At 42.0% G+C, this 12,276-nt stretch overlaps 1 protein-coding gene across 3 annotated transcripts in view; it reads right to left on the bottom strand.

Moving 5' to 3' along the window:
• LOC125452078 (nucleolar protein 4-like) overlaps positions 1–1,466 on the bottom strand; it is a 337,333-nt gene extending 335,867 nt beyond the window's left edge. For all 3 annotated transcript variants that reach the window (XM_048530043.2, XM_048530045.2, XM_048530048.2), the window contains exon 1: positions 843–1,466. In XM_048530043.2, the coding sequence (XP_048386000.1) occupies positions 843–1,124 (282 nt within the window). In that variant the 5' untranslated portion in view covers positions 1,125–1,466. The remainder of the gene's footprint in view (positions 1–842) is intronic.
• Between the last annotated feature and the right edge of the window lie 10,810 nt (positions 1,467–12,276).

The following is a 12,276-nucleotide window of genomic DNA, read 5'->3' as shown; positions in this document are numbered from 1 at the left end:
GACAGGAAAGAACTGTCCAAAAAGAAGTCCCTAAAGCCCCAGCATAATCCAGGTTGTCAGCAACGTTACGGAAAACAGAACCCATCATAGACGTCCTCCTTGTAATCACACCCTTTCTGTTTCACCGGGATAATCGCGTGGGTGGATGAAGGGATTTGGATTGTTAACAAAAATGTTTCTGAACAACAGCTATCACCATTACACGTCTGATGCCATTGAAAACAGAAGACCAGCGAGGACTGTTTAAAATAAGTGGTTAAAAAAGCTAAAATATTACTTATTACCATCGAACTATAGTAGTTTTCCTGTATTTTTGAAATTACAATATCAGCACGTTATTTTGTTGACAGCAACATAATACTAGATGTATTGGGAAAAACAAGTCTGTTTAGAAAATAATTGGAAAAACTGAGGGGGGGGATTTATACACACCCACAAGCGCTGCATTTGGCTTCCCACCAAAAATTCTGTCCCGACACTATGTAATGATATCCAGGATGCAGCAAGCACACTTGCCTCAAATTGTGTCTTATAATGAGACTCTGGGAATTAATGCTACTCTTCAAAATATGGAGATTGTCAAGGTAAGTGGTCGAGATGTTCACTAAGAAAGCAACTGACCCCAAACGTCATTTTCTGTGCAATTAAATAGAGATCGTTATGAGTGCACAAGCTGGACGTGCCAGCCTCTCCAACATGACCGACTGATGTACCATTACTAAAGACCCCGCCATCAGGCAGCCAACTGTGGCACCCCTTTGCTTCTTCATGTGTAGACTTTTGGGGGGGGGGGGGTGTGGGGAAAAGAATAAACATCAACTTTAATACAAGGAAGCACTAACCGTTGTTTTGACTGGCACGTAAAGGACCAGTTTACCACCTCCAGCCTTCAGCTCTTCCGACGATCCCAGCTGGAACCCTTTCGATTTCACCCAGAATTTAAATTTGGCGTTATCGGCAGAGCTTGGTTCTACTCCGCTCAGAAACTGGACGATGCGATCGTATTTCTTACGGGTGACCGTCTTGGTTTTGCCCGAGTCCCCATAGGTTTTCAAACACCAGTCCTGAAACTGACGGTACAGGTCCCGGTCGCTGCTGTCCCGTGCGGCCGCTTTGTTCTCCATAATAGTCCAGGAGCCTGGGACTCGAGTGTGGCTAATGTATGGACTTTACACCTGGATAGCCCGACGAAACAACAATGTACCGAAAAGGGTGGTAGCCGACAAATCCGAACCAGCAATGCTAATACACTAAATCGGTCTTTTTAATGTATACAGTATTTCAAGAAAAACCATACGGCAGAAAAGACCGAGCAATGCACATAGATAAAACTGCCGGTTTGTAAAGACAGCAATGCGGCCGGAGCCCCGCTCTGGTATAGCAGTTTTTTTTGTTCCTGCCCCGTTGGTACCGTTAGCAGCAGTGCCGCCCTTGGCCGAGTCGGTGCCGCCTGTGGGACTCTGGCCGTGCAGAGTGGAGGCAAGCAGGATCACGCGCGGCGCTCGCTCCCTCCCTCCCACCCTGTCGGCCCCCCCTCCTCCTCCTCCCTCCAGCCCCCGAGCTGCCGGAGACAGAGCGCGAGCGCTGGGTTTCCCTGCTCCACCAGCTCCTTCCCTTTTGGTTTCGAGCCACGCGATTGGACAGCGGAACAAAAGTTTCTCTGGCGACGGCCAATCAATGATGTCACGTACAGCTGTCCCATTTAGGAATACAGTGCAACGCGCATGCCTCCTGCAACGGGAGAGCAGCGCGCATTCAACAGCTGATACAGGTGAATCCAGCAATCAAACAAAATGTGTTGGGGCTTCTTGCGCGAATGGAAACAAACAAAAAGAAAAAAAATCACCGCTTAGATTATGACAAAATAGTTATATAACCGTGCCACCCACAAGCATGACAAATAGGGTCAAGTAGTGTACATTAAAATTAGCCAACACACCCAAGTACGCTGCAAAGAAACATGTTTTGGCACTTCACTGGAACGTATGTAAATAGATGTACCATTTTATCTCGGTTTCACGTTTTAGACACATCCGGAGCACATGGCCAAGTCTGACCTTCTGATTGATTTTTATCCATTCGTTTTATGAAAAAAAATCCTTGGATGAAATTCCCCCTCCCAATATTGGTTCAGAACCTAAAGTTATTTGACGCAAAAACAGTTTTTGGCCCCTCCTGGCCGCATGGATTTTAGGATTTTCTGAGGATTTCTTAGTAACAAGTAGTTCACCTGTAGTGGGCTTAAGATTGAAGCAGTTACAGGTGTGGCAGGTCATCCACCTTGCTTTCCCATAAATATACTGGACTGGCTCCCATTTAAGTGATCATTGAAGAAGCTGGCAAAAGCCTTTGTGATACTCCACTCTTACTCTCACGTAGAAGGATCTGACAAAGGAAATGCAGCATTCAAGGAGCCCTTAAAATTCAGCTTAATCCTTTATAGTACACTAGTTAGTCTTTGAAGACAAAGGTATAGCTTCTATTTGTGAGCAACAACAAACACATTACTCCAACAACTAACATACTTTTTTTCAATTCATTCACCAAATGAATTGCAGCCATTTAAGAAGGCAGCTCACTACCACCTTCACAACAGCATCTCGGGTTAGAGAAGTCCAGCCAGCAGCATGCACACCACACGAATGAATTTCAAAAAACACATCAAGCAAAAGCGTTGAAGCATATCGAAACTCCTCAAACCTGAATGCTATTTAACAACCTTTAGCATAATAAAACATCCCACTCCATGACAGACTCATTTTTATATTTTGTTTTACCCCAAGCCACCCAAGGAGATATTAGGTTATATTGACTTGGTCAATGAGTTGTATAGTTTTTAAAGGAGTGACTTCAAAAAAGAAAATGAGGAAGAGGAGGAGAGGGGTAACAGACATACAAACATAGAAAGTAGGAGCAGCACTAGGCCATTTGGTCTTTGTCCCAGCTCCACCACGCAATATGATTGTGCCTGACCGTCCAGCTCAGTCCATGTTCCTGCTTTCTCCCCATATCCTTTGATCCCTTCGGTTCTTGGAAATACGTTTATATCTTTCTTAAAGATCTTCAATGCTCAGGGCTCAACAGTTTCACCATTTGCTGGGTAAAGAAATTTCCCCTCATCTCAATCCTAAAAGGCCTACCGCTTATCCTTAGACAGTGATCCCCCATGTTTTGGGCTTTCAAACCATCCAGAACATGCTTCCTACATCTTCCCTATCTAATGTTGTTAGAATTGTAGAGGTTGACATAGAAATATAGAAGACTGGATCAGGAAGAGGCCATTTGGCCCTTTGAGACTGCTCTACCATTCATCACAATCATGGCTGATCATCCAACTCAACAGTCTAATCCCACTTTCTCCCTATAATCTTTGATTCCATTAACCCCAAGTGCTGTATTTATCAGGGGGTCATCACTCTTAGTGTACAGAAATGTCTCCTCATCTCTGTCCTAAATCATCTTCCCTGAGTCCTCAGATCCCTGGTTCTGGGCAAACCCACCATCAGAAACATCCTCCCTGCATCTACCCTGTCTAGTCCTGTTAGAATTTTATAAGTCTTGATGATATCACCCCCCCCCCCCCCCACCATTCATCTGAACTCCATCAAAAACAATCCTAATTTAGTAAATTTCTTCTCATAGGTCAGTCCTGCCATCCCCACATTCAGCCTGGTAAACCTTCACTGCACTGCCTTGAGAGCAAGAGCATCCTTCCTCAGGAAAAAAGACCAAAACTGCACACAGTGTTCCAGGTGTGGCCTCAGCAAGTCCCTGTATAACTGCAACAACACATTCCTGCTCCTGTACTTGAAATCTCTCGCAATGAAGGCCAACGTTCCATTTGCCTTTTTTACTACCTGCTGTGCTTGCATGTTTAACTTCAGCAACTGGTACAGAAAGATGACCAGGCCCCGCTGCACACTTCCCTCTTCCAATTTACAGCCGTTCATGTAGTAACCTGCCTTCTTGCTTTTGCTTCCAAAGTGAATAACCTCATATTTATCCAAATTGTACTGCATCTGTCTTTGATTTGCCCACACTCAACCTGTCCAGGTTATGCTGAAGGATCTCTGCATCCTCATCACAGTTCACCCTCCCACCCAACTTGATATCCTCTGCAAACTTGGAGATGTTACATTTTGTTCCCTCATCCAAATTATTAATATATATTGTGAATATCTGGGGTCCCAGCACCAATCCCTGTGGCACCCCACTAATTACTGCCTGAATTTGAAAAGGATCCATTAATTCACACTCTTTGTTTCCTCTCTGCTAACCAATTTTCTATCCATCTCAATACACTTCCCCCAATCCCATGCACTTGAATTTTGCACAATAATCCTGTATGTGGGACTTTGTCAAATGATTGCTGAAAATCCAAATACACCACATTGACTGGCTCCCCCTTGTCAACTCTACTGGTTACAGCTTCATAGAATTCCAATAGATTTGTCAAGCATGATTTCCTCTTCACAAATCCATGTTGTCTCTGTCTGATCCTGCCACTCTTCTGTAAATGTTCTGCTACAAAGTCCTTGATAATGGATTCGAGAATTTTTCTCGCTACCAATGTTAGGTTTACTGGCCAATAATTCCCTGTTTTCTCTCTATCTCCCTTTTTGAATATTGGAATGACATTAGCTACCCTCTCAATCTTCATTGAAATCTCCCATCATTCTTCTACACTCGAGTGAGTACTTAGAATGACACAGCACAACAAACCCTTTGGCCCACCATATCTATATTGACCAAGATGCCATTATAAACTAATTTCATTTGCTTGCACATGGTCCATATCCCTCTATCTCTTGCTTGTTCATGTGTCTGGCTAAATGCCTTTTAAATGTTGCTGTTATATCTGCTTCTACCACTTCTCCTGGTAGCATATTCCAGATGCCAATCATTCCCTGTATAAAAAAACTTGCCTCGCCCATCTCCTATAAACTTTCTCCCTCTCACTCTCACCTTAATCCTACGCCACCCCTAATATTTGACATTTCTGACCTGGGAAAAAGACTCTGACTGATAATCACATCAGTGCCTCACAATTTAGTATACATCTATCAGATTGCCCCTCTCCCTCCTACACTCTAGTGTAAACAATATAAGCTTGTCCAGCATCTCCTTATAGCTAAACACTGCAATCCAAGCTACATCTTTTCATGCCTGTAAGCCTTTTCAATCTGTATATCCTTTGCTTGCTGTGATTTGCCTGTACCACTTGTAAACAAAACTTTTTACTGTATTTTGGTACACATGAGAATAAAATCATTCAAATTTCAAATATCAAAACTCAACCAAATCCTACCTATAGAGTGGCAAAGAGTACCGCATGCAAGACTCCAATGTGGTCTAACTAAAGTTTTATACAGCTGCAACATGACTTACTAAATTTTATGCTCAATGCCACAACTGTTGAAAACAAGCATGTCTACACACCCTTTCTAATTTATCCATGTTTTGCCACTTTTCAGGAGCTATGGACTTGCACCCAAGATTCTTTTGTATGTTAATGCTCCTAAAGGTCCTGCAATTTACTGTTTATTTTTCTCTTGCATTTGACCTCCCAATATGCATCACCTCACACTTCTCTGGATGAAACTACAGCTACCATTTCTCTGCCCAACTTTCCAACTGATCTATATTCCGTGCTTTCCTTTGGCAACCTCACTTATTATCCACAACTCCACTAATTTTTGTGTTGTCTGCAAGTGAACCACCTACATTTTCATCCAAATCATTCACATATATTACAAAAAAAAAGAGGTTTCAGCACCAATCCTTGCAGAGTACCACTGGTCACAGAATTCCAGTCAGAAGAATATTACCCTACAACTACTTCTGTCTTCTAAGACCAAGCCAATTTTGTATCCAACTTCCCAACTCACTGTGGATCCATGTGACTCAAAAATCTAGACCAGCCTACCATGACAGACCTTGTCAAATGCTTTAGTAATGTCTATGCACACAGCATCCTCTACCCTGACCTCATCTGCCTTCGTCACTCCACGAAAATCTCAACCAAAAATATGAGACAAGAACCCCCCTCAAAAAAAGCCATGTTGACAATTCCAAATAAACCCATTTCTTTCCAAATGTGAATATAGTCATAACTCATCTAATCTTTCCCCTTACATCAATTCTGCCATCCTAGGAATCAGTCTGATAAACTTTCTTTACATTCCATCCAAAGCCAGAAGATCTTTCCTCAGATAATGAGGCCAAAATTGCACATTATGCTCCAGCTATGATCTTACCAAAGTCCTGTACAATTGTATTAAGACATCGTTGCCCCTGTACTCAAATCGTCTTTCTATAAAGGCCAACATACCTTCATTAGCCCCTCACTGACATGTTTACTTCCAGCATCTGGGATCTAGGTCACTTTTCACTACCCTGTTCCGCAATTTGTGACCATTTGTTCAATAATCTGCCTACTTACTTTTCCTGGCAAAATGGATAACTTCACATTTATCCACATCACACCATATCTGCCATCTATTTGCCCACCTACTACTTATCCAAACTATACTAAAAGTTCTCTGTATCCATGCCACAGCCTCCTACCTGGTTTTATCTCATCTGAAAACTTGAGACATAATGTGTATAAATCATTAATATATATTGTGAATAGCTGGCATCCAAACACTGATCCCTGCAGTACCCCATAGTCACTGCCTACCACTTGGAAGAAGACCTGGCAACATTCCAGCAATAGTACTTGCACTCCAGACTTTACAACATGCCTAGCCAAGCTGTCTAATGCATCTTCAACACTTGCATTACTCAACGACGTGAAAAATTGCCCGGGTATGTACTGTACACCAAAATCAGGACAAATCTAACCCAGCCAATTACTGCCCCATTAGTCTATTTTTGATTATCAGTCAAGTGATGGAAGATGTCATCAACAATGCCATGAAGTAGCACGTCCTCAGCAATAATCTGCTCAGTGATGCCCAGTTTGGGTTCTGCAAGCATCAGTCAGCTCCTGACCTCATTACAACCTTAGATCAAACGTGCATAAAAAAGGTAAATTCCAGAGATGAGGTGAGTGACAGCCCTTGACATTGAGATTCGACCTAGTGTGGCATCAAGAATCAATGAGTATCAGGGGGCACTCTCTGCATATGAGAGTCATACCTGGTACATAGGAAAATATTTGTTGGAGGTCAGTCATCTCAGTTCCAGGACAAGTCGGCAGGAGTTCCTCAAGGTAGTGTCCCAGCCCCACTATCTTCAGCTGTTTCATCAACAACCTTCCGTCCATCATAAAGTCAGAAGTGAAGATGTTTACAATGATTGTATAATGTTCAGCACCATTCACGATTCTTCATTTACTGAAGCTGCCCATATCCAAGTACAACAGGAATAATGTGGAAAACTCTTCACCGGTTGGTGTCATACTTAACTCAAAGAAAGGTGGTTATAGTTGTTGGAGGTCAGTCACCTCAGCTCCAGGACATCACTTCAACAGTACCTTAGTGTAATGTTTTCATGCCAACCATCTTCAGCTGCTTCATTGATGACCTTCCCTCGATCAAAATGTCTAAAATGGGAATGTTCGCTCAATGATTGCACAATGTTCAGCACCATTTTCAATTCCTCAGATACTGAATGCAGTAACATCTTGACAACACAAAGTCTTGGGGCTGCCAAGAACATTTTTAACATACAAGTGCCACAATGATCACATGCAACAGAAAAATACCCAACCATCACCCTTTGACATTCAATTGTCTTATCATCACTGAATCTCTTACTATCAATATGCTAAGAGTTACCAATGTCCAGAAACTGAACTGGACTAACCATACAACTTGTGTGTCTGCAACAGCAAGTTGGATGCTTGGAGCCTTGTAGTGAAAATTCACCTGCTGACTCCCCAAAGCCTGTCTACCATCTACAAGCCATAGTGTGGTGGAATACTCCCCACTTGCCTGCAAGGCTGCAGTTCCATCAGCACTTAAGAAGCTTGACACCATCAAGGTTTCAGCTGCTCACACGATTTGCACTAGATCCTTTGCATTACATTCCTTTCACTGCCAATCACAGTAGCAGCACATTTACCATTTACAAGATGCACTGCAGCAATTCAACAAAGCTTCTTAGATAGCCCATTCTAAAGTCACAATCATAATCAACTTAAAGACCAAGGCACCATCTCCAAGCTCCCCTCGAAACCTATCACCATTCTTAATTGAAAACATATTGTTGTACCTTCAAAGTTGCTGGGTCAAAATCCTAGAACTCCCAAACTAATGGCATGGTGGTTCTACCTATAGCAAATATACTGCACTGTTTCAAGTAAGCAGTTCACCATAATAAGGACAGATCTTTGGGTGATACCTGAATTAGAAAATCAGAGTGGGAGTTTCTCAGCCTGTTGAGTTTATTCCACCTTTTCAACAGATCATGGCTGATCACCAATCCTAATGCCATGTTCTCCATTATCCCAATTTTCCTTGACATAATTAGAATCCTGAAATGTATCAATTTCTGTCTTGAATATGCTAAAATATTGCACTACCACATACTTCTAGGGTACAGAATTCTAAAGATTCACAGCTCCCTCATAAAAAAAATTCGTCTTCATCGAAATTTTAAATGGCCTACCCCTTATTCTGAGACTGTGTCCCTGGTTTTGGAGTCACTAGCCAGAGAAAACATCATGTCTACATCTATCTTTACACACCCTGCAAGAATTTTGAAAGAGTCAACAAAATCACTTCCATTCTTCAAAATCTAGAGAGTACTGGTCCAGTTTCTTCCATCTCTCTTCATAAGCCACGGACACCTTACTTGGAATTAGTCTGGTGTCCTCCTTTGCATTATCTCTATGATAATTACATCCCTAGATAAGAAAACTAACATTCTAGGTGTAATCCTACCAAGGCTTTACACAATTGCAAGAACACATCTTTACTCCTATATTCAAGTACCCTTCTAGGAAGGCCAATGTATCTTTCATCTTTTTAATTGCTTGCTGCACCCAGTTTTCAGTGGCTCATGAACAACAACATTGGAGTCCCTTTGGACATCAATACTTCACACAATCTTACACCATTTGAAAATACTTCTACCTTTTTTTAAACTAAAGTGGACAACCTCTCTCATATTATGTTTTATCTGTCATGATCTTGCCAATTCACCTGTCCAGAGCCCCTTCAGCATTGTCCGGAGAACTTACATTTTTGCCTAATTTTGTGTCATCAGCAAATTTGGAATTTTTTTTTTTAATTCACTCTCAGAATGTGGGCTTCTCTAAACCAGCATTCATTACCCATTCCTAATGGCCCAGAGGGTCTAGTCACATTTTGGTGAGTCCAGGTACAGATGACAGACTTCTTTCCTTAAATGATATTAGTCAACCAGATGGTTTTTTCCAACAATCAACTATGGTTTCAGGGTCAGCAGTAGACCCATCATTCCAGATTCTTTACCTAATTCAAATTCTACCGTCTGCCATGGCAGAATCTAAACCCAGTTCCCCAGAACATTAGCTGAGTTTCTGGATTAATAGTCTAATGATATTACCACTAGCCCATTGCCTCTACATTTGTTCCATACATTCCAATCATTTATATAGATCGTGAACAGCTGTGTTTTAAGCACTGATCCTACTAGTATCCCACAAGCAACAGCCTGCCATCCTGGGAATGACTTGTTTCTTCCTATTCAGTTTCTGTCTTGTTAACCAATTCTCAAGCAGTATATTATGTCCAATCCTCAGTGTTCCACCTTTATTTACCACTTTCTTAAAATCCAAATGCACCACATCCTCTGAATACCAGAGCAGGAGTTTAAGCCATTACAAGTAGATGTCTGACTACAATTAAGCAGATAAGATTAGAACTAGACAGTTGTAGCCCCACCTAACTGGACAATGGTACAAAGACATTGGGCATCACTGTAAGAACAACTATTTCAAAGATCACAGACAAGTTGAGAAGGACAGTAAGATGTCATTTGAAACTTTGGTAAAAGCTATTTCGATGCTATAATGAGAAAGGCTTAAAGATGGAGCATGATGAAAGATGGAAATGTATTTAGTAGGTCACACACATTCAAGAACTTAGGAAAAGGGGCATTAAAGCGAGATTGGTAGTTATCAGGCATATTAGGGCCAAGGGCTAGTTTTTCTAGGAGGGACTGATAATAATAAAAGAAAGAAGTACAACACCTTAAGGGAGAGAATTATTTATAGTTAACATGGAGAGAGATGGGAAGCTTTTAAAAACTTCTTTTGTGGGACATGGACATCTCCGATGAGACAGGAACTTTCACAAGTTGATTAGGGTGGACTGTTTTCAGGTAAAGGGATGACTAGCAGGTGGGAGGCTTTAAAATAGCGAGATAACCAGAGTTTGGAGGCAGTATTTGATTTGGTTTTTTTATCACATGTATCTTGGCATAAATTACAGTAAAAATTGTTGTATAGTGTTGCTATTCCCCGACCATTATAAAGAGAGAAAAATAAGCCAAACATAGAATATAAAGACAGAAAAATGAAGTAATAAAGAAAGTGTCCAACTAGACAATCCTTCTTGTGAAGTGTTCCATCATTGGCCATGAGCCTGATGGCCAGGCACAAGTCCTTTTCGCTGTGCTGCCACTGCTGGAACAAAACTCAAAGCTCATTGGCGCCATCTTATTTCCATTAATGCCCTCGCCACTATCAAACCTCATTAGATTTCAACAATACCCATGACACCACTGCTGCCAGCTACCACACCAGCCCAACATGACTGTGCTGCTACCGTAAGTCCTCTTCAGGTTCACCTCCCTGATGTAACCACTGCTAATGCCGCCTGTTATCAGACTGGAATCAAAATCTCCTCTGCCACTGCCTCCATGAATCTGAGCTGGAAGCAGAAGCTGTTGGGACCCCAAACTTGCCTCCACAGCAGCAGCCATGAGTTGCCGATAGGGCCACCTCGACGATGCAGAAACTGCCGGGATCCCAAACTCACCTCCAATGCTGACACTTCAACTGGAGGGTATTCTGAGAGAGGCAACGGCTGATTAGGGAAAGTCAGCTTGGCATTGTGCATGGGAAATTGTGTCTTACAAATTTGATTGAGCTGTTTTAGGATGCAACTAACAATATAGATGAGGACAGAAAGGTAGACATTGTCTACAAGGACTTTAACAAGATTCCACATGGTCAACTGATTAGTAAAATTGGATCATAAAATGTGAGGCTGGATGAACACAGCAGGCCAAGCAGCATCTCAGGAGCACAAAAGCTGACGTTTCAGGCCTAGACCCTTCATCAGAGAGGGGGATGGGGGGAGGGAACTGGAATAAATAGGGAGAGAGGGGGAGGCGGACCGAAGATGGAGAGTAAAGAAGATAGGTGGAGAGAGTGTAGGTGGGGAGGTAGGGAGGGGATAGGTCAGTACAGGGAAGACGGACAGGTCAAGGAGGTGGGATGAGGTTAGTAGGTAGCTGGGGGTGCGGCTTGGGGTGGGAGGAAGGGATGGGTGAGAGGAAGAACCGGTTAGGGAGGCAGAGACAGGTTGGACTGGTTTTGGGATGCAGTGGGTGGGGGGGAAGAGCTGGGCTGGTTGTGTGGTGCAGTGGGGGGAGGGGATGAACTGGGCTGGTTTAGGGATGCAGAGGGGGAAGGGGAGATTTTGAAACTGATGAAGTCCACATTGATACCATATGGCTGCAGGGTCACATGGAATTCAGGGAGAGCCTCACTTCTTCTAATTTTGCTTATCTATGTGTCATAACTTGGACCTAATCATTTGTTTGTATATTATGGAAAAATGTTTACAAAATTGGAGTTGTATCCCTATTTGTGGACTACATCACGCCATTTTATACAACCTGAAAAATATAAGACTTTTTTTTAAAAGAAAACAAATTTGATGACCTTTTAACAACTCTTTAAAGCAAAATTAAACATCTCTGTAAGAATAACTGTTAGGGTGTGGAACAAATATATTTACAAAAGTAACAAGCTCAGACTAAACAGTTATGATCAAGAATTGATTCACAAACAAATTAAACATGAGCTTGAAAGCATAAGTGACATGTAAAAGTTCCCCGAGGAAAAATGAAAAGTCAAGGACTCACTGAACTGTGTACAAAATATTGTAGAAACTGGTTAACAAGGTGATGAGAGACTCAATGAAGAACTGAAAAAAATCAGAGAGCTGAATCTATTCATAATAGTACAATAATTGTTTTAGTATCACAAGAGGGCAAAGAGGTGAAAACGCCAAAAGAGTTCAAATGTGCTTGAACTGAGAATGAGCATAAAAT

Source organism: Stegostoma tigrinum, chromosome 5 (assembly GCF_030684315.1).
Source record: "Stegostoma tigrinum isolate sSteTig4 chromosome 5, sSteTig4.hap1, whole genome shotgun sequence".
NCBI classification, from domain to species: domain Eukaryota; kingdom Metazoa; phylum Chordata; class Chondrichthyes; order Orectolobiformes; family Stegostomatidae; genus Stegostoma; species Stegostoma tigrinum.
Note: the sequence above shows the minus strand (reverse complement) of the source record. Positions and strands in the feature narration are given on the sequence as shown.